The following is a 22,495-nucleotide window of genomic DNA, read 5'->3' as shown; positions in this document are numbered from 1 at the left end:
ATTCCAAGCTTTACTCTAAACTCACTTGAATTGTATTTTTTTCCAAAGCTGACTCGCTGAATTTGTATGGAATAGTGGGATATCATGGGCCCCTTTTTTATATGCCCTATAACTTCTTTAATATAATAGATAAAATGATATGAAAAAAAATGATACGGTTTTCTACATTTCTAACGAATCATTAAGCTTCTAACGAATCATTAAAGCAATCAATTTTTATAGAAAGATCTAAAAAAGAGATCATAAAAATAGTTTTGAATTTTGATGATTACTTTCACAAAGGCTAAAACATGCAATTTTTAAAAATATTTCGCTTCTTAAGCGCCTTGTACGCATGTATATTCGACTGGCTTTTATTGATCAACAAAGTCAAACGATTTCAATTTTATTAAGGAGCATCAATCATTTAGTGTCCAATAATAACATGTGCTGTATCAAAAAATTTAAAGTTTGCATGATGATAAATGTGCTTTATAAATATGGATATCCAATTTCAACCACTATCAACCCAAAAGCTTTTTAAACTTTTTATGGTCCAATTCATATGTAACTATGTAAGAAAATTCTAATTCATTATTCCAACCAAAGACCACGAATGCGAAGCGGAGTGTGGTCACTTGTTTGCCAAAATAATGATGTGAAAATCGTTTGCGAAATCCTCCGAGTGAAGTCGGATGTCCATCAAAGTAAATCCCGGTTCAAAAATCAAAAAGGAGAAAAAATCCAACAGGTCATTCAATGGGCAGTATACGCTTCTTCGTTCAACCTGCCGCATCCCATGCAACCCATAAGTCGTCCTCTAAACATCACGTTTTTGGCTTTTTTGAACCTCTCATTTCTATCCCAATTCCAACAGGTACTTGATGAGTTGCTGAAAAAGCTCGAAATCGAGCACGTGCTCTGGCAGCCGGATCGCGGGGGCCACTTCCTGCAGGTCCTTTTTCCGCTCGCTTCCGGTGATCCCTGCGAGACGACGCTCCACTGCTTGACCGAACTCGGAATAGGCGTCCGGGCGAACTCAACCGTCAGGTGAGGTCCCCCAAAAAAAAGGTGGAGGCTTTCAGCTTTCACCGGCATGCAGTTGAAGTTCTTTCGAAAAACTAACAAACTGCTCTATGGATTCTGAATGATGATGTTGATGATGATAGCGAGGGAAGAGTTTTTGGAAATGCTTTCAAATGCTATGATGGGTGCTCTTGTGTGATTTTGGAATCGAAGAATGTTTGGATTATGTAGAGCCCTGCCGAAACGAAGCGTTGAAACGTTGCGTTAGTTGGGAGAAAAAAAAACGTTGAAATCCTTTCTATTTCAGTGTGGTTCCATGCAGTGTCAGCTATGATGGATCCGGTAACGACGATGAGGATAACGAATTCAGGTGAGTTTTGGAAATGTTTGATTCATTATTTCACAACGATGCTTTTTTTTTAATTGAGTTTGAATTCATTAAAACTGTTGAAGCAATGAAAACTTAGATGACGCTTGAGTGTTCCGGTTGACAGATTCCAGACATAATAATGCTCGACCTGAAACAATATTTCCAATGGTTTCTGTCAATCTAACATAGTTAAAATTAGATTGGAAATAAAGCATGCAAGGAACTCTTATATCCTCTTATCACACCAATGAAAAACGATATCCCATATCCAATTGCATCAAAATGTCCAATTGCGTATTTTCGGATGAAAATTTGCAATGAGGTAGTTAAAAATATATTGTTTTCAATATAATAAAAACTTTTTTAATGGTTTTTGAAAGTTGAATTGAGAATGAGTCAGTCAATGGGTAACAACGCAAATTTATCTTGAACAAAGTTCAGAAAAAAAAACTCAACTCTTCAAACGGAACGTTCGAAAACAACTTGTAGTTGAGCTATTACTTGAAATTTTGTATTAAATATAAGTACGCAGTTTTGAGAATCTACCGAAGATGATTTGAGGTTCAAATACTGATTTATTAGTCGTTAATGGGGGAGTAGCGTCTAACGGTAAAAAACACAATTTTCACGAATTTTTTTAGAGCTATCGTTCAAACAAATGTATTCACTTTTTTTGCATTATACAAAGCATTGTTAAAAGATCATTTAGTAATTTTTTCGTAGAAAAATATTGAAAAATGAGCCGGTGACGAAGCACTTTCGAGGATGCCTTTTCCAAAACAGGATTTGCGGTTGACACTGTATCTCAGCACAGAATCATCTAAAGTCAAAAAATCAGAGCAAAATATTTTTAATTAGATGTTTTTCTAGACCCCAACGATTTTATTTAACTTAAAATTTTTTTTTATGAAATTTGTGTGGCTGTTTGAATTAAAAACTACGATTTTTCACGAAAAAATCCGCCATTTTTTATTTGTAAAATCTCTCTGAAGTAAAAAGAGAAGAAAATCGTTGGGGTTTGGTATTTTATATGTAAAAAATATGTTCCAAATTTGAAAAAAATCGGTGAAGTAGTTTTCAAATGACGATGTCCGCTGACTTTAAAAATGTGCTTTCGAGAAAAACGCGTTTGAAGTTCCTGGCGCCGAATTCTTGCAGTATTAGATAAGAGGAGATAAAGGCCTATGATTTCTACAGTTTTGCTTCGATTAACCTGAAGATTTGACTCAACATTCTTGAAATGTTTTACAATCTATATATATATATATACTAGCAGACCCGGTAAACTTCGTCTTACCATGTTAAACTTTGCGTCTATTTGCATTTTTTTCGCTGTTTGACTTAAAAAAAAGCATCAAATCTTGAGTTGTTAATCGTCTCGCTTTCTTGAACATGTTCTAGTTTTTTTTAACATATCCATCCATCTTTTCCGTTTGCTCGAATTGTCCCGCTTAATTATATCGGAATCAAATCTAAGAATTTCAACTCAATTCTACGGGTTTCATAAATTATTAAAAAATTCTCTCCAATTAATTTTAAATGCATCTTACATGAATCCTTTTCATTTACATTTCTTTGATTCGGATGCTTTGAATATTGCCAAATGGTATCAGGTATCAGCTTCCCGTTGCAAATTCGATTTTTTCAGCACTCAACGTTACCATCAAACTTGGCAAGCCTTCATAACTTGTTCCATAAATAACATATGTTGATTATATCTAAGTTTTATTTATTGTATACCATTTAGTTGATTTACTCCGCTTTGCTCGAGTTCACTTTAAGGATTAAATCGAAATCAAAATTTTCTCATTTATTGTAAATTCATTGCATATGAAACTTTATGGAAGAAGAACTTTGAATATCGGGAAAATTTTTGGAGTGTCTGCCCAATATTTTGCCTAGCCCAGCACTTTTAGCTCCCGAGTAGCTTTGGATTTACAAACCATGTTCAAGCAGTTTCACTTTCCTCACCTTTGGAAGCAGTGGTTAATTATATCCATATTTTCATTAAATCATGTCAAAAAAAAGTTCGCCCTTAATTTATTTGTTCGAGCAAAAATGCAAATTAAATCAAAAAGACTTGATTTATTGGGTTAATGTTCAAAGGAATTTAATTTGGTTTTGATAAAAAGAGAATATAGGTTTAAATTTTTTGTTATTCAACCGAATTAAAGCATTTTTATTTTCTTTTTTATCCTTAAAGACATTCCTGCAAATTTAAACCATTGTTGTCTGATTTAAAATTTTCCTAAACAGTGTTGAAGATGATTTGCTATTCTATTTAAGATTATGTGATATTTTCAAGATTCAATAACATTTAATTGGAATGCAGGTTTAAACAAATTAAATACATAAAAAAGAACTTAGCTTTTAAGGCTACGATGATTTCATGAGTTCATTCTTTTTTCACTCGGGATACCCTATCTGACTATTTTAGAGAAAAAATGGTATATGTTTAATGGCTTAAAGGCGCGTTGCCATTTGTTTTTTTAACCGTGGGAAATAACAGGAGTTAATATTATTTTTAACACTTTCAGGTCATAATAAAAACTTATCAAAAAAATTATTCTTCTGGAATATCAATCACAAAAACAAATTCAACAAAAAATCAGATCTAAAGTCTCTTCTATGTAGCCAAAATATGTTTAACAAAAACACACATTTATGTTAAGTACGTACTTGAATTCTGTTTAAACAAACAGGGAATCTGTAAACAGTTTTTTGGTGAACAATTTTAAAAAAAGTAAAGTTTATTTAGTCAGATTGTTTATTTGGGCCCTAACCATTCATAAATTAAGAAATCATGGATACATTTTTTGTAAATGTTGAACGTTTGCACCTTTTGCATTCGCCCTTTAAATGAACATCAACCCTATATATCTAATCCATTTCAAGGACAGGCTCTTGTTCAGTTCATGTGTCTGTTCATTTGCAACGGATTTTGTGGTTGCTCTATAAATTTAAAGGCGCTCGATACAACTTCTGTGAAACACATTTGCACATGATCGAAAGCGTATTGGATTATAATCCAAATCTTTCCACTTTTCTTTTTTCAAATGTCCGCAAAGAGTCATACCATTATTTCATATGCATCAGTACTAAATTCATATTATTCAGACAACAATTCCTTCTTTAAATAACACGAATTAAAGTTTAATTTTTTCAAATCGTTTAAATGGTTTTGATTTGATCGGTAAAATATCAATCTGGATCAAATGTAGGCGTCATTCATTACTATGTGCTGTACAAATCATCTAGGAATCAAGAAGAAAAAACACATCTAGGCTTCATATGGCCACCACATGCATTGAAATTATGCTTGGTTGAGAAATGCGCGCCCAAATATTTCCACTAAACAGTATGCTATGCCATAGTTTACTAACCTCCTACGACGTTGCTCACGACGCCTCGACCATGGAGACGAAAAACAAACCGCCCGGCGCCCAAAAGAAAGAAAATCTCGAAAAAATTGAAGGCCATGACTTTAATTTGATTCAATTTGTTACAAATTTAATGATAACGGACAATCGATGCGACTTTTTGTTGTTTTTATTCGATATAAACCGATTCGCACGCCCACAGAATATTCTAAAAATAATATCATTTGAATCGGTTGGGTCATTCCGGAGGAGTAGTACTACAAACACCGTTACAAGAGAATTTTATATAATAGATATATATAAATGAATTTCTGTCTGTCTGTCTGTCTGTCTGTTCCCTATAGACTCGAAAACTACCGAACCGATTTGCGTGAAACTTGGCAGATGGGAGTAATGGAGGCCGGGGAAGGTTCCTATAATAGTTTGGGACCCCTCCCTCTTCCTGGAAGGGGGGAGGGGGTCATATAAATAAAAGTGATAAGTCTAACCCAAGAACTGATAATGCAAATGGAACCAAATTTGGCATGGAGTGTATTTCGGTATGAGGAATGTTTCTATGATGGTTTGGTACCACTCCTTCCTTCCAGTGGGGGAGATAGGAAGGGGAGAGGGGGCCTACCTTACAATTTTTCACATATCTGGAGAACTAATCAAGCAAATGGAACCAAATTTGGCATGGAAGGGAAGTGGAATACGAGAAATCGTTGTATGATTTTTTAGACCCCTCCCTCCTTCCAGTGGAGATTCAGAAAGGAGGGAAGGGGTATTCATCTCATTTTTTATTACATAACTTGAAAAACTATTCGAACAAATGAAACCAAATTTGGCTTGGAAGGGTATTTGGGAACGATAAATAGTTCTATGAATATTTGGTACCCCCTCCCTCCTTCCAGTGTGGATTTAGAAAGTGGAGAGAAGGCTACATTACAATTTTCAGAATTACTGGAAAACTAATCAAGCAAATCAAACCAAATTTGGCATTGAAGGGTATTTGATTACCCGAAATTATTCTATGATATTTTGAGAACCCTTCGTTCTTCCAGTCGGAAAATCTTAAGGGAGGAGGGTTCTTTCTTACAATATTACATCACTCGGGAAATTACCTAGCAAATGGAACGAAATTTGGAAGGAAAAAAGGGGGCTCTTTTACAAATTTTCGCATTATTCGAAAACTTATAGAGCAAATGGAAATAATCCTGACATAGGAGAGCATTTGGATACGCAAAATGGTTATTTGCTTATTTCAGACTTCTTTCTCTTTAAATTGGGGATACAGTAAGGAAAGACGAGAGCTCATATACGATTGTTTTGCATAAACCAAAAACTTATCTGACAAATGGAACGAAAAATGATATGGGAACAATGATACCATCGAGCAAATGGAACAGAATTGGGCATGAGAGTGTATTTTAATACACGGAATGTTATATCTTGATCCCCAACTTCCAGGTAGGGGTTACGTAGGAAGAGGGGCTTCGATAAAAATTGTATAGGATAACTCGACAACTTATTAAGCAAACAAAACCAAATTTGGCATAAAAAAGTATTCGAGCACAAGAAATGTTTTTTTCCCGTGGTTTAGCAACTCTTCCCTCCATTCAGTGGAACGATAAAAAGTGGGAAGAGGGTCACTCATACACTTTATTTTTATTATTTCGATAACTCAGATCAAATTTGTATGGGAGCATATTTGTATACGGGAAATGTTTCTTCGATGGTTTGAGACACCCTTCTCTTGCCAAAGGGGAGATATAAAGTAGGGAGAGGGTCACCCATTTTTTTGAATAACTCAAGAACTTATCGAAAATGGAGGCGTATATGACATGGGATTGTATTTGTATACAAGAAGTGTTTTTCGGATTTATAAAACCCTTCTTCATTCCATAAGGGATTAAGAAATGGATGAGGTAGTCACTCTCACAATTTGTATAATGATTAGATAACGAATAGGTAAAATAAGTGCCCCTTGACGTTGTTTTGTTACAAAAAAGGTTTCCATGATAGTTGGAAACCTTTTGCACATTAAAAAGAGACAACAAAGAATTCATATACACAAAAATATTTTGGCATAAGCTATAAACTCATCCAGAGCATAGCAAAGTGATCCAGAGTCATAAGGATTAAAACACGGTTTAAAATTAAATTAATAAACATTTAAAAATAAAAAATGCAATTTAAAAAAACAACATTTTAATGATTTTGAAATTGAATTTTAAAATTTTGAGCAAATAAATTAAAAGTTAATAACTAAGTACCACAAATTTCAGTAAATTCTGGAAGGTGTAGCAAAGCACACCGGGTCAGCTAGTAAGAAAATAAAAAAAATCTATTTTTTGAAAGTGCCCCCTACTCCCCCTTTGAGACCAAAGTTGTTGAAATAACTCTGATTTTTTTGAAAAATTAATACTCTTTTTGTATAGTTTTCCTTGAAAATTCCTGACCGTTTTTTGTGAAGCCATTTTAATGAAATCTATTCATGTCAATTAAAACAAAAATGCACCATTATCATTTTTCTTACAAAATAACAATTGAAAATAATCAAAAAAATTCTATTTTCGTGAACCAGCGTAAGAAATTGGGCTTGTGATATAGCTCAGTTGGCAAGTCTGTTTTCTTCTGAGCCGATGTCCGCGAGTTCGAGCCCAAGAGCAAACATCGAACACAGTTGTGCCGGATAAGTTATTCAATAACGATCTGCCAACTGCAACGTTGATAAAGTCACGATTGCCATAAAGGTTGTAAAACGACTATAATCGAAACAAAAAAAATTCATTTACCTCATTTTCATGTTGAGCGGAGGCCGCCATTTTGGATTAAAAGATGACATCCGATAGAGAAATTCGTTTAGCCCTTTCACACAATCCCCATAATCTAGGATCAATCAAAGTATATTCCTTTGAAAGAAGCTTGGGATTATTTTTTTTCTGTTTGGTACCACTTTAATTAGCGAACATATCTCGTACCCAAATACCTTCCCATGTCAAAATTGATACCATTCACTTTATTAATTCTCATGTTATGACGACAAAATCATATGGAGCCCCTTCACCCTTTCTTTGTACTCACTGGAAAAAGGACGGTGTCTCAAATCTAAAATTTCAAATAAAGGCGTTTTTTGTAGCACCATCACGTATAAACGGACGATCAGAATGAAGTTAAACTTGGTATCCAGGGGTTTTCGAGTCAGGGTTAAAGGGTGATACCACAGACATACGGTGGCTATACGGTCAAAATTTGGTCAAGGGAAAACGCGTGTAAATTGATAAAATCATTTATTTAAAAATCAAATTCAATTTCTTTTTCAAGTTTAATTAGTATAAAATTCAGGAAAAATATTCAGTTAGGCTTCTGCTTTTCCAAATCCCAATTACCGGGCCTTACGCTTAACCCCTGCCATCAGATTTTGTACAGCCACCTTGTCCACCTTCTTCGCCGCAGAAAGCCAGTTTGCCTTCAACTGCTGCTCGTCCTTAGCAGTTTTTTGGTCTTCTTTAGTTTCCGCTTGACAATAGCCCAGTATTTCTCAATTGGGCGGAGCTCTGGCGTGTTGGGAGGGTTCTTGTCTTTGGGAACATCCTGCACGTTGTTGGCGGCGTACCACTCCATGGCCTTTTTAACCGTTATGGCAAGATGCCAAATCCGACCAAAACAGTACGGAACAGTCGTGTTTCTTCAGGAAAGGCAGCAGACGTTTATTCAAACACTCTTTCACGTAAATTTCTTGGTTGACAGTCCCAGAAGCTATGAAAATGCTGCTTTTCAAGCCACAGGTACAGGTGGCTTGCCAAAACCAGATATTTATTCGCGAACTTTGACAGTTTCATGTGCTTGAAAATATCTGCTACCTTTCCCCCTTTTTTTGCCGTATTAAACTCCTGTCCCGGAAGCTGCTTGTAGTCGGCTTTAACGTAGGTTTCGTCGTCCATTACCACGCAGTCAAACTTTGTCAGCATCGTCGTGTACAGCCTCCGGGATCGCGCTTTGGCCGTCGTATTTTGTTTATCATCGCGATTTGGAGTCACTACCTTCTTGTAAGTCGATAGTCCGGCTCGTTTTTTTGGCTTGATGCACGGTTGTAGACGATACACCCAGCTTATTTGCGGCATCTCGGAGAGAGAGGTTAGGGTTTCGCTTGAAACTACCGGCAACTCTTTTTTTCGTCTCAGCGACTTTCGGTTTTCGATTTCCCCCCGATCCAGACATCGTGGCTGTCGACAAACATTCCCCAAACACTTTAATTACACTGGTAACGGTTGATTAGGCAACTTTTAGCGATTTTGTCAGCTTTTCGTGCGAGTAGCTCGGATTTTGGCGATACGCGAGCAAAATTTAAATACGCTGCTCTTCTTTCTTGGACGGCATTTTGACAACTGAAGAGTGAATTCCAAAATCAAAATAGGAGCAACATTCTACACACACAAATACCTTCAAAATGAGGGGTGTTAAGGTTTTTTAAAATGCAAAATTGAAAGAAATACGTCAAGTTGATATTGACCAAATTTTGACCGTATCACCCTTTAGTTCGCACAAAGGTTTAAAGACTCTCACTTTTTATGGAAGGGAGCCCCCATACAAAATTAAATGGGACACAACTCTTACAATTTTAAAAAAGATTTTCTTAAAAATAAATCCACAAGCGCAAGAAGTTAAGGACGTGTTGCTGAAGTCAAACATTTATAACAATTTATTAAGTAGAAGGTAAAACGAAGTTTACCGGGTCAGCTAGTAATAATATTAAGAGGTATTTCTCGTTCCCTAATTCATTTCCATGTGAAGTTCTCAAGTAGTACAAAAAATGTATTGGAGCTGTCTTCCTCCCTTCCTTTACCTCCAATTAGAGAATAGAAAGGTTTTAAATAATCATTTTACAATTTCTCGTATCACATGCTCTTCCATGAAAAATTTGGTTTCATTTGCTTGTTTCTCATGTTATGCAATATTTAAATTGTTAGAAGCTCCTTTTCTTTCCTATCTTCTCACTGCTTCCTATCTTCCCAATCTCCCCAATGAAAAAAGGAAGGGGTCTCAAAAATCATTGCAATATTTATCTTATTCAAACCTTCCCTTCCCCCCTCTTATCCATATGTTTGAATAGCTTTGGGTTGAGTGAAAATTTTATAAACAGCCCCTTTCCTCTTCTGATCAACCTACTGGGAAGACGTGGTGGATTACAAAAATTTAGGGAAACATTTTCAGTGCCATTATACCCTTACATGCCAAATTTGTTTGGCGATTTGTTCTTCAGATATGAAAACGATTACATATAGACCTCTCCCTTTTTTCTTTTGCCCCACTGGGAAGAAGAAGGGGTGCCAAATATTCATTGAAAAATTTCTCGTACCCTTATACCATCTCATGCCAAATTAGGTACCACATGCTTGAATAGTTTTTGAGTTATGTGGAAAACTTTAAAAGAGCCCTCCTCCCCTCTTCCTATCTCTCTGCAGGCAAGAAAGAGAGGTCTCAAGAATCATAGAAATATTTCTAGTACCCAAATACTATATGTTTGATTGGTTCTTGAGTTCTGTTAATATTTGTCATATGTTTGAAAGGCCCCCTCCCGTCTTCTTGTAAGGGGAGGGATTTCAAACCATAATAGACATCTTCTTCGGCTTCCAATGACGTCACTTGTCAAGTTTCACGCAAATAGATTTAGTAGTTTCCGAGCTTATAGGGAATAGACAGACAGACCGACAGTATAAGTACAAATATTATCAGTACAGATGGGTCACCAAGCATCAGTGTAGAATTGATATGATTTGGTTAAATAAGTGCAACGCGTTTTAACTTTGTACGGAAATTTGTATGGATGAAGAAATTTTTGAATATCGAATATGGAAATTTCAAAAAGTTTGAAATAAAGGTTTAATTTAATAATTGGTTTCGCCTATTCTTAATCTTCGCATTTGACAATTATGAGAATAAGCTAAGAAATTTATGAAAAAAAAAGCTATAACCTTTTAAAAATAAAAAAAAATTGAATCCAAGAATCTGAATGAGAAGTATTTCAAAATGCTTGCAAGAACATTTCATTATTCCATATAATGCATTTGCCAAGGTGTAAAATATCAGTAATTCAGTAATGGCTATGCAAAGCCGTTTTGATGCGTTCTTTTTTTTATTTTCATTCTACGGTTTAACTATGGTTGCCAGAATTTTTTCAGCACGTCTCCGGGCCGGGCAAATCCGGAGTTTATCTAAACACCTTGCAAAATCCTGGTATTTGATATCAAAATTCTCGAAGAAGATTAGTATTTCAGGCTTAGGATTTTTTTTTAATTTTTTTTTTAAACGAACACAAACACATACACAGGATCTCAATGAAACTTGATGTTTCCTCGAAGAGATTCCTTTTTCTTAACTCTAAGCGTACATCTTGCGAGGATATGATGGCTAGCATCTTACAAATGCTAAAACCACCAACCCACAGCAAGTGAACTATGTGTGCCGTGACCGGGATTCGATCTCATACCCTTTGGCTTAGAAGACTTGAAGGCTATCCTCTACGCCACGGGCTGCGGCAAACTTTTCCGGCACAACTGTGATCAATGTTTACTCTTGGGCTCGAACTCACGGACATCGGCTCAGAAAGCAACTCACTTGCCTACTGAGCTATATCACAAGCCCCCTCAATATATTTCGTTTTTTATAGATAAATAAAAAAATGTTTACAACACAATTTGGTTTTTAAAGTTGATTCTAGAGTGAGAATAAGAATAACGGGCAAACGGATCGGACCGAACATTTTCAAAATTTTGTATTAAATATTCGGGCAAACCCGGATGAAACCTTAGGTTAAACAGCGTTCAAATGGGCAGTCAAAAACGCTGTAATTAGAAATTTTTATATTTTGATTATATTTTTTTTGTATAACATAGATTCGATTTCCGGAATATCTAGGGTTAGTGATTTATTCACATTATATTTACTGCAAGAACCAAGGAATATTTTTAATGAAAAGCTAAATAGTTTTGAAATTTCAGTACTTCACTTGATTTTTTAATGAAAAATATACCATACAAATTTCCATACAAAATAAAAGCTCGTTGTGCTAATTTAGACCGAATGTATCGCTTCCAAAACATAAAAAGTTATGGGAGGTGAAAAAATTCATAAACTAGAAATATCCATACAAAGCCAGCAGTGATCTTAGATATAGTTTATGAGATATATGTGAACAAAGAAATTAAATTTTGAGCCAAAATTCTGTCATCAAAAGGTCACTAAGGTGTCCCAAAATTGCATAATTTCTGGAAATCTGGTGGCTCACCCTCCAAATGGTAGATAAAGATGTGGAGAATAAACTACCGTATGGGGTTTTTAAGAAAAAAAATTTTTGGTCCAAAAATTTTGAATTCAACTGACCAAAATGTGTACCTAGCGTGAAATATTTTGAATATCAATGCCATCAAAAGATGCGGACTTTGTGCACTTGAACTTTGCTGAACAAAGCATGTTGTTTGTATCACCGTGTGAAGAGCTATTCACGGTTTAATCCTTAATAAAAATCACAATTTAGGATATTTTTTATTTAATTTATCAAATTCGTCATAAAAAATACCTACTTTAAAATCAAAACATTTGCAAAAAATGACTTAGATGGTTTAAAGGAATCATCAGAAGGCTATATGCTAAATTTGAGCTGAATCTGACAAAGGATAAGAGTTGCACTGAATCTCAAGTGTGAAAGGGATTCTGAGACATTGTGTTCTGAAGAAGCATAAAATCTGGGTTTTCATCAAATTGTTTTCTTCACCAATCGATTTCTTAGTTATGTTGATTTTATAAAAATTTCCATTAAAACTAATATTTCATCTGAAGACTGGTAGCTCGATTGGACTTAATAAAAAAAAGTCATGACTGTTCAAGGATTGTATTTTGGTGGCATATATACTTAAACCGTCAAACTAAATTTTGCATTTTGGTACAAAGTAAAATCACGCCTAATTTGCAAGGAGGTTTTCACAACTGAATCATCTCAACATCACCAAATGCTATTTATATTCCCAAAAAAAATCTTCTATCCCATCTATCTATACACAGTATTTTATAATTTCTTTTTTTTTTTAATTTTTTCGAAAGAAAATATGTTTTCTTAAATTTCCAAATATAATCAGCTGGTGAAATTTAAATCCCCAAAAAGCTGTCTCAGAAATTGGACCGTCAGGTGACATTCTCAGACAAGCAAGGACACCAAACCGACCAAGAAGGAATGCATTCGCGCATAGAAAGTGAATTTTCCATCACTGTGCAGCACCACTGCTTGGCTTTTTCTATCATACTCGTCCTACATCCTAGAAACATAAGCAGTGGTCTCGTTAGTCCCACATATCTACATAAATGAGCGAAAGAGCAAAAAAGTTGCAGCAGTAACAAGCAAACATGACAATGCACCGTCATTATAAAATGAGATTAAAATTTCATAGAATCACGGTGAAACCTAACAATTTTATTCCGAGGAGCTATACCTAGGATTCCTGTGAGGGTATAACAAAAATGAACTACCTTAAAAAATCTATGATTTAATATCCTGATTATAAAAATTGTTTCTAGTTGAGATTTAAATAAGTTTCCAAATCCTCGAGAATTAAATCAAAAACCCATCTACTCCAGTAATTAGGAAAATGTTCTGCAACTATTTCCGGAACAGCAAGCACCCTTAATCGGGTGCTTTCGGAATCAAACGTTTATCCCATTTTTGATCCATTCACCTATAGTCTGTACACTGGTCTGTATACCCCTTAACCCAGATGCCACAACTCTGCACTCTCTCCCTATTTGGAGGTAAACAACTTCATTCACAAAGTTTATAATCGCATGAAAGGGTTGTTTGCCTCCCACGAGGGATATTTACTTGCGCACATACCTACCCACTAGTTAGTTTTGTTTCGGCCCTTGTTTGTCGGTTTGGTATCTCTTTACATTTCTAACGAGCGACGGAATTGAATCATTCCCGGTTGGGCAAGACAGTGCGGCATCGCATTGCTGCCAGAAGGACTTTCACGTGCTTTTCCGCCGTCTAGGATTTTCCTCCTATTTTTTTTTTTTGGATTCCCAGCTCATAGAAACAAAGATTGTCTGGGGGATGTTCACCGGAGGGATTCGTGTTTTCATTTCAACTTCCACGATATGATTATATTATGAATGCTCTCATGTGTATTTTTCCACCCCGAGAATAGACATAATGTGGGTGAATAGGAAGAGTTATGACACTCTGAAGCTGAAGCATGTTTGGAATTTTGCACGAGTTTTGCTTTGGATTAAGTTTGTGCTTACAGTTGCTTTTGATTTTGATTTGTTTTTCTTTTAGTATCGAATTTTTGATTTTCAAGAAACACTGCTTTCTAAAAAAAAATTAAAAAAATGTATGGATTGAAAAAAATTGAATTGAATACCTAACGGTTTCTTGCAAAAATTTAAGGTATAGTTTTAACAAATCATAACACTCTTTAATAAGTTTTCCTGTGAATATTTCACAAGAATTATTGTCTGAACTTTTTCAACTAAATAATGAGCATGGTTTACAGGACTTGGTCTACGAAGAGGCCGTGTTTCAAAAGTTGAATCAAATTTTAAAACCCGGAAAATTTGGTACACTTTTGAGATGGAAGCAATCCAGTGACGGAAATCTTTGGAACATTCGAGCTGTGAAAACTCACCCTCATGATTCAAGCATTCTTCCTGGCGGACTTCTCCAACATCTAGAATTAAAAGTTTGTTTAGCATTCCCAGTGAGCCCTTTCCTATATGTCACTTTTCTCTTATTTTCAATGCATTTCAATTATTCTATAGCCGTGTTAAAAGGGAAGTTTTAAAGTTTTAACACAAAGCCCCGATTCATTGATGTACTTCTTAGAGCAAATTTCATTTTTCAAAATAATAATTTTAAAGGAAGTTCTTCAGATTTTCAAATAAGATTTTTTTTCCTTTTAAATATATCTGAACTCTTTCAAATATGTTTTTCAAGTTGGTTTTACTTGAGATCGAATGAAAAAATCAAACTTTTTAAATGCAAAGCACAATTCAAACAAGACTGAAAACTGAATTTAAACAAAGTTCTTAATACTTTTCTTTTAATTTCCGGAGCTTGTTTTTGCTTATTCCAAAGTTCGAACTAAAAAATATCCTAACACCAGGAAATAACATTGTGGACAAGGCCGTTTGAAGATGGGATGGTGTATGGTATTTAATCTTACTTAAACCTTAATTATATTCTGAACAACTTTGAATATTTAAAAAGTCCTTTACAAATTTTCATTTAATCAAAATTAAAAAAAAAACAAATTTAATTGTGTGTTTCTTGTTCTTCTAAATGTTCAAATCCACATTTTAAAAGGTTTTGATAAATTACACTCGACCTCAAATTAACAAAGAACTTCAGTGCTTATTTTCATTTAATTGGATGCTCTGAATCCTAATAAACGGTTTTTTTCTATCAGCTTTTGTAATTTTCAATAACTTTTAAATATATGTAACAACATTTAAGAAAATACGGAGCTTTTTTGACAAAACTTAAAAAAAAACAAAAAATAAAATTTGAAAATTTTTTTTTTATTTAATTATCTTTTATTCTCAGAACTCAAGCTGGATAAGTTTTAAATTGGTATAATTTTCTTCCCTATTCTGTTGAATAAGAGAATTCCAACGATTTTCGAAAGAAATTTCCAATAAAATTGAATTTTTGATACTTTTGGAAGCAAAAATTAAATACATTTTATTTAAAACTTTCTTGAGAAATGTCAGCTATACTTGTCATGATAATTTTTCAATTTTTTAATTTTTAAATTTTTTAGGTCATTCATCATCATTATGATAAAAATATATTTCCATAATTATATAAAGTATAATAAATAAGTTCAGATTTGTTAGTTTCACTCAACACTTATCCATTTTTAAACCTATAAACTCAATATCACCAAAACTAGAGGTGGTAGACAAAATCTGTGTCAAGATTTTAGTTCAGGAAATTTTAGGGAAATTCAAAATCTACCAAAATAACATAATAACCAAAATGATATTTACTTGAGTTAGCAATAAAATTCTGTGAATACTTTTTTTTCTTCTAAGCCAGAGGTCATAAGATCGAGTCTCGATCACTGCATAAATGGTACAACAATTTCTTCGGGCTGGTGGTGAAAGCATTAGTAAGATGCTAGCTTAAGGTTGCCAGAGTTGTTTTAACACTTACCCGGGCTGGACAAATCCATACTATTCTATCTAAGACCTAGCCTAATCCGGGCATTTCATTTCAAAATATTGACCGAAATTCGGGCAAATTTGGTCAAAATCCAAGAATAACTCAACTCAATTTATGAAAAAAACTTAATAATTTTTTTTTCATCAGCAGTTTTAAATCGTGTTTGGGCTTTCAAAAAACCATTCATAATTATTTTGATAAAACTTGCCTCAAAACTTCGTTTTGGATGCAAAAAAAAAAAAATAAAAAACAATTTTTATTTGCAAATAAAGTGAATAATTCCGAGTAAGATCCGGGCATTTTCAATGAAATCTAGGCAACCAGACCGAGTCGGAATTTTGTCAGATTTTGTGTTGAATAACCGGGAAAACCCGGATAAAACCGGGCAATCTGACAACCTCATGCAAGCCATCATATTCTTGAAACATGAACGCTCTAAGAAGATCACTCCTAAAAAAACATGAAGTTCCGCTGAGATCTTAAAAGTGTGTTTTCAATTTTGAAAGTTTTAATAGAAAATTTTTTTTTTAATTTTTTTTTCCAATTAACATATTTTGTTTGATGTTTAAATAAATTCTCCGAAATTTGTTTTGTTGTAATTTTCAAGTAAATTGACCAATATCAAAGTAGAACAATTTTATTTTTTAAATAATTTATAACAAGGTTATCTTTGGTTTTCAATTCAGAATTTTTGTTTGCTGGAAACTATTTAATTTAAATAAGAAAATTACTACCGTTTGTTCTTTTCAGGACCCAATATTTCAATTTGCAGCGAAAAAGTATTCAGAGCATGAAATTTTAAACTATATAATTTGTATTTGAAGGTTTAACAACGTTTTACTTATTTTCATTATTTAATATCACCTCCTTCGAATCGATTATGATTTTTAGTTAAGCTTTGAAAAGTTTCAAAAACGATCACAAATAGTAAGTTTGAAGCAAATTTTCAATGCTTTTGAATTTCTTTGTTATTTACAATTTTTACAACAAAAATTAAATTACATATTTAGTTTTGAATTTCTTTTAATGTGCATTAATTGTGCATTTTTGGTATTGTTACTATTTCTTTCTTAATTGGAATTTTAAACAACCGGGGGATCAAAAAAAAAATTTTTTTTTAAGTTTTTTTTTAACCTTTTTAATAGTTTATTCAAAGATGAAATCATACCAATCACTGTTAAAACACTCAATTAGATGATCTAATAGTATCCTGATGACTTAGTAATTTTTGTAGGGCATCAAAATGTTCAGAACGGTTAATCTACATTAAAAAAACAATCTTTTGCATACGTTTGTTTAAAATAATCTGAAGTAAATAGCATAAATGTTGTTTTATTATCATGCTTTTCTTGCAAATTTGGTAATAAATATTTGAGCTATGTTGTGTTTGGACTTTTATAAAAAAAATATTCGGGATTAAGAAGTAAGTCTAATTACTTCTGACATTTTAGTTCACATCTATATAATCTAACTGAATATCAAAACAAAATATTTTTGTTGAAAATCTTTCATATTTTTTTCATTATTTGCGAAGGTTTTCACATTTTTTACTGTTAATTGAATGTTTAATTCTGAGAGAAGGCTAGGGAAGGATAGTAAAGTGTCATTGTATAAAACCAAAACATTTTAAACCTTTTGTTCCTGTTGGATTGAATAAGTTAGCGTTTTAATAGTCATTCGTGTATGGAAAGATGTATTCACAGTATTCACAGTATTCACAGATTTTTGAGTGAAAATTATAAATTGTTCATTTTTGTCAAAAGTATACGAACTGAAGCTCATGTCATTTATTAAAAAGTAACTTTATTTTCAACCCATTAAAGTGGTTGATTTGTTCTTATACAATTATTAGAAAACATTTTCTAAATTTACTTCTAGTTGATTAATCGTTTTTTTTTTGCAAATTTAAAATTTTGTTTTTAAAAGTACCGCATTTATTCAAATTACCGAAAACATTTTTTTTCTAAATATCTCAGAGCTGTCATTAAAAATGCTGTTTTTTATCTGGTTTTACACTATACGGAACACTGCAAACATTTATCTTTGGATTTCTGCTTATTGGCTCTCCCCTGGAATGTCATTTTCTTATTTTCATGAAAAAAATAACAACGTTCCTCAGAGCTAATCGTGTCATGAATTGAATTTTAGCAATGACTTGAAATGATTTAAATATTTTTTTCTTTATTATTTCCTGGATTTTTCTTATATTCAAGATGTTACATTGCTCATAGATTGAAATAAGTAACATAATTTCCAAGTAAATCAAGAGCCTTCTCTTCTCATAATTTAACCATATATGTGCACTTATCTTCAGAAAATCATGATCAAATTTATGAAAACCTTCATTTTACAATGTAAAGTAACAATCCTGAACATTTAAACACTCAACAATCAATATTTCAGTCGTCAGGATACTATATCGGGTCTTGATATTTTGAGCTATGAAAATTTTTAATAGATCACTCTGTTTGCGACATATAAACTCTTTTCTCTCAATTTGTATCATTTGATGTCTTGGGAAAAGTTGAAGCCAGGGAATTTTCCCATTTGATCATGTTATTGACATGTGGAGTTGAAATAACGCTAAAAATAAGCCAAGTTTTTAAACAGTGATTAGTATGATTTTACCTTTAAATAAACCATAAAAATAATTAAAAAAAAACTTCAAAAAAAATTGTTCTGGAATCTCCGATGGATTATTTAAGATTTGGGATCAATTGAAAGGGGAAAGTACCAGCTTTCGAATGGTGCAAGAATTAGCGATGCTAATTTTAGATAAATAAAATTTTTCTATCAGAGACACCATGAAGTTTCTGTGTTTAGGTTTCAACATTTATCACTTATTGATTTTATACTTTAATTCGAGGGATTGCAGTGGATAGGGAATTCTTTCCATTTGGAATGGTAATGATAAAAATTCCACAAATGCATAACAAATTGCAACAATTTGCAACAATTAGCGCATTTTCACTCTCTCTCAGCACCGGTTTCTCTCATTTAAACTTAAACCTTATAATTCTCTCTAACAAATTGCCACAAATTTCCACAAATTCAATCATAGGCTGCAAAATTGTTTGATCATTGACGATAATTTTCCGTTCATCTCAGTCCCCTGCTTTAATTGATAAACAGTCTGAACAAATTTATAGCACAAAATATGTGGCAAAGCAAATCGAACCGAAACCCCTATTGATTGATTCCAATCATCACGTCTCAAAAACTTGTGATTAATTTGACAGAAGATTCGATTTCAAGAAGCCTAAATCTTCTGAAATCGGTTTTGTTTTTAATACTAAGACACCTGTAGTACCCCTCATCAGTGCTTCCAGCTCTTTTAAATCAATCGGACTTTCCATTTTTGAAACGGACAGTTTTGGTTTTTTTGCCTGATTTATTCAATCGTTTCAGTAATATTGGTAATGCTAGCTGACAAGGTCTGCTTGGCAACAATTTTTTAAAATAATATTTGTATTTTTTCGAATATTTAAAATCGAAATTTCTTTGAACAAAATCTACTAACCAAATACACTCGCTTTTCTTGAAATTAGAAATAATTTATGATTTTTTTTTAAAAGAATATCTGGGAAATCTCAGTTTTTTTTTATATTCTGTAATATAGAAGAATATATTTTATGTTTATTCCAATATTTTTTGTATTTCACAAAAAGCGAACCTTTTCAATTTCAAGTATTCCCAGTATGGATCTGAGTTAATGAATTAAATTTATTAAGCATTCTTGATCTTAAGAGCATAGAAATAAATGTCTTTTTAGTGTGAATTCAACAATTGATCTTCAACATTTGCCAATGCTTTTTTTAAAAGAAAATTCTGATTTTTAACTTTTTCAAAATTTGTAATTTCAAGAGTGTTCTTTACTGTTTCCATTCATTTTTTCATTTCTTTTATTGAACACATAGGAAATGGCTTTATTGTTGGTTCATTTCTGCCCATTAAAAAAATGAGGGGTGGGTGAAATAGGGAAGAGTCATCTCATTATTAATCCTGACTTGTATAACAAACTTTGTTAAGTCACTAAAAAAATGTTTTAGAAGATTGATTGTTAGAACATCGATAAAATCATCTTATTATGTCATACCGAGTCTTTATGTCAAAATCAAATTAATTGCAAGTTTGATGCAACTTTTTTCAAAATTTATGGACATTGTAATAATTAACGGGATTTTAATATGGGAGCCAAAGCTAAACCTTTTTTGAGAATTCAATTGATGATGAAAATGATAAGATAATTTAAAAACTTTCATGTGCAACGGTCTCTAGAAAATTATTCGAATTTTGACATATTTTTGTTCATTTTGTCTGCGAGTCCTAATACTCAAATGTGCCCCAAATATAACCAAAATAGTTAAATATATTTTCAAGTTCTGTTACATTTTTTATGGATTTTGCAAGGGTCCCCCTCCCTTTAAAAAATGGCAAGGGGATTTCGAATATAGAATGATTTGTATATGTTTAAATATGTTTAATAAGACAATGAATTATATTATGGTGAAACATTTGCTTTGTAGAAAATTTAATGGAAATTTCTTAAAAAATTGGATGTTAAGTGCAATATTGAGGTGCATTTTGTATTAGAGCCCCCTCCCTTCTTGTGATTTGGAGCAGTTTGATAGTATTACAGAAACCATCTCCAACCCCGAAAATTCTCACATACCAAATATCACATTGATCGTTTCGGTAGTTTTCGAGTCTATAGGGAACAGAAGGACAGACAGACAGAAAGAAATTCATTTGTAAATATAAAGATTGGAAATTCCTACAACTCCAAAATTTCAAATAATATCTGATCCCCAATTATGATTTTCCGTTCTGTTTAGAATTTTTTACTCAAAACTTTTGAAATAAATTATAAATAAAACTGAAATCTGAATCCGAATGTGAATCTTAGAGAAAAAACACACACATACATATACTACAATAAATTTCAAAACCCTAAAACCTATCGAAATAACTATATGTGCATTTCTTACTTATTGAGACAATTGGAATGTTTCAGAAACATCTAATCATCTATCGTCGTAATCAAGATCGATGATACATTTAAAACAAATAATAATGGATAATTTTTTATCAGCTATCATGTCTTTATTTGAGACGGTTTAAAGTTTAGTTATAAATACCAATTGTACCTATTCTGATTAGTTTTCTAGTAGCTCATTAGAGTTGTAAGTTGATGTGAAAACTTTCATTTCATTTTGAAGAGTTAAACAGATTGTCTATGAAACTAGGACTTTGAGATAGTTCCGTTGATGCTTTCATTGGAATTTCAATTTAACTTGAAATAATGAACAATTTTGATTTTATATTAGAACTCTTCAAGTTTGTCATTCAACTATTCTTAAAAAGATTCATACAGCTCAATTAGGGCTCTTAAAGAACTTTAAATAAAATAGTATAGTAAACTGAGTCGGTTTGAGGTCATTTCTAAATTTCTCAAACCCTGGGGTCTTAAAAGCTTCGTTTTGGTTCAAAACTCATCCATGACTTTTTTGCAGAATTTTTAAGCAACGTTTACATGAGTAAATTTGAACTTTTTGGTTTGTATAGGAAAAATAAATATTTTGTACTGAAAAATCTTCATAATTTTTGTTTCTTCTGTAGAACAGAGCCTGCTTAAAGTGGCTAAAGCTCTAAAATAAATCTAAAATCTAAAATTCGGTGCTAGAGTCTTGTTATTGTTTTGGCAAATCGCCACAAGCTCTTATCAACACCTTTTTATATCGAAACAAATAGAACTGAATCGCTACAAGGTACACGGCAATTTGTAACCTATATCAATAAGTGATTTTGCTTAGAAAAGATCATCTATAATTATTGTCTATCGTCGTTTGCTTTTATTCCGCACAGCAACTGTCCATTATGCCAATTACCTATATGCAATAAAGCCGCTCCTTTGAGAGTCTTTATAGCATCAGCTCAAGTGCATTGATTCAGTTTTCTTCGCCGGAAGCTTTCCGACGATTGCTGGACTATTCTCGAACAGCAGCTGAATTGCATAACGATAATCTTCCTAACGAGCATTTTCTCTATTCACTATTCTTTTTTTATTCTACCTCTTATCTCTTGCTTGATTTTTATTCCCTTAGCGCCGAGGACGGAGCTCCGGAGGAAAACTCCAAATGGAACAATTTCGTCGACTCGATCCGGTCCAAGCTGACGGTGAAGCAGGTGGTCGATGGCGTACGTGCCGGGGGATCTCTATCGTTCGATTATCTGCTGCTTATCGTTACGGCCGAGTAAGTTTCCGATTCGGTGCTCCGGTGATTCCAATTTTCGATGTAGCCCTCAACCAACACCGAATTAATGTGCCCGGCCTCTGAACCCCTTTTAATTATTCATACTATCGCCGGCGTCCGTCGGGTTGATCAGGGGTTGGTAACTTTACTGGTTTGAAGAGTCAAAAATAACATTTTTGAAAATTCCAATATCGAGATCAGATGGGTGGATTGCAAAAAATATGTCCGTCTAGTCCTTAAGCCATCAACGTAATATTCTTCAAATGTACTTTTTCTCAAAAGTAATTAA

At 33.1% G+C, this 22,495-nt stretch overlaps 1 protein-coding gene across 1 annotated transcript in view; it reads left to right on the top strand.

The window, feature by feature from the left end:
• LOC129742054 (uncharacterized) overlaps positions 1 to 22,495 on the top strand; it is a 144,362-nt gene that overhangs the window by 18,994 nt on the left and 102,873 nt on the right. Inside the window, exons 6-8 of the mRNA XM_055733901.1 lie at positions 857 to 1,029; positions 1,313 to 1,375; positions 22,057 to 22,206. Of these exons, the coding sequence (XP_055589876.1) occupies positions 857 to 1,029; positions 1,313 to 1,375; positions 22,057 to 22,206 (386 nt within the window). The remainder of the gene's footprint in view (positions 1 to 856; positions 1,030 to 1,312; positions 1,376 to 22,056; positions 22,207 to 22,495) is intronic.

This window comes from Uranotaenia lowii, chromosome 2, assembly GCF_029784155.1.
Source record: "Uranotaenia lowii strain MFRU-FL chromosome 2, ASM2978415v1, whole genome shotgun sequence".
NCBI classification, from domain to species: domain Eukaryota; kingdom Metazoa; phylum Arthropoda; class Insecta; order Diptera; family Culicidae; genus Uranotaenia; species Uranotaenia lowii.
This window is presented reverse-complemented; position numbering and strand designations above follow the sequence as displayed.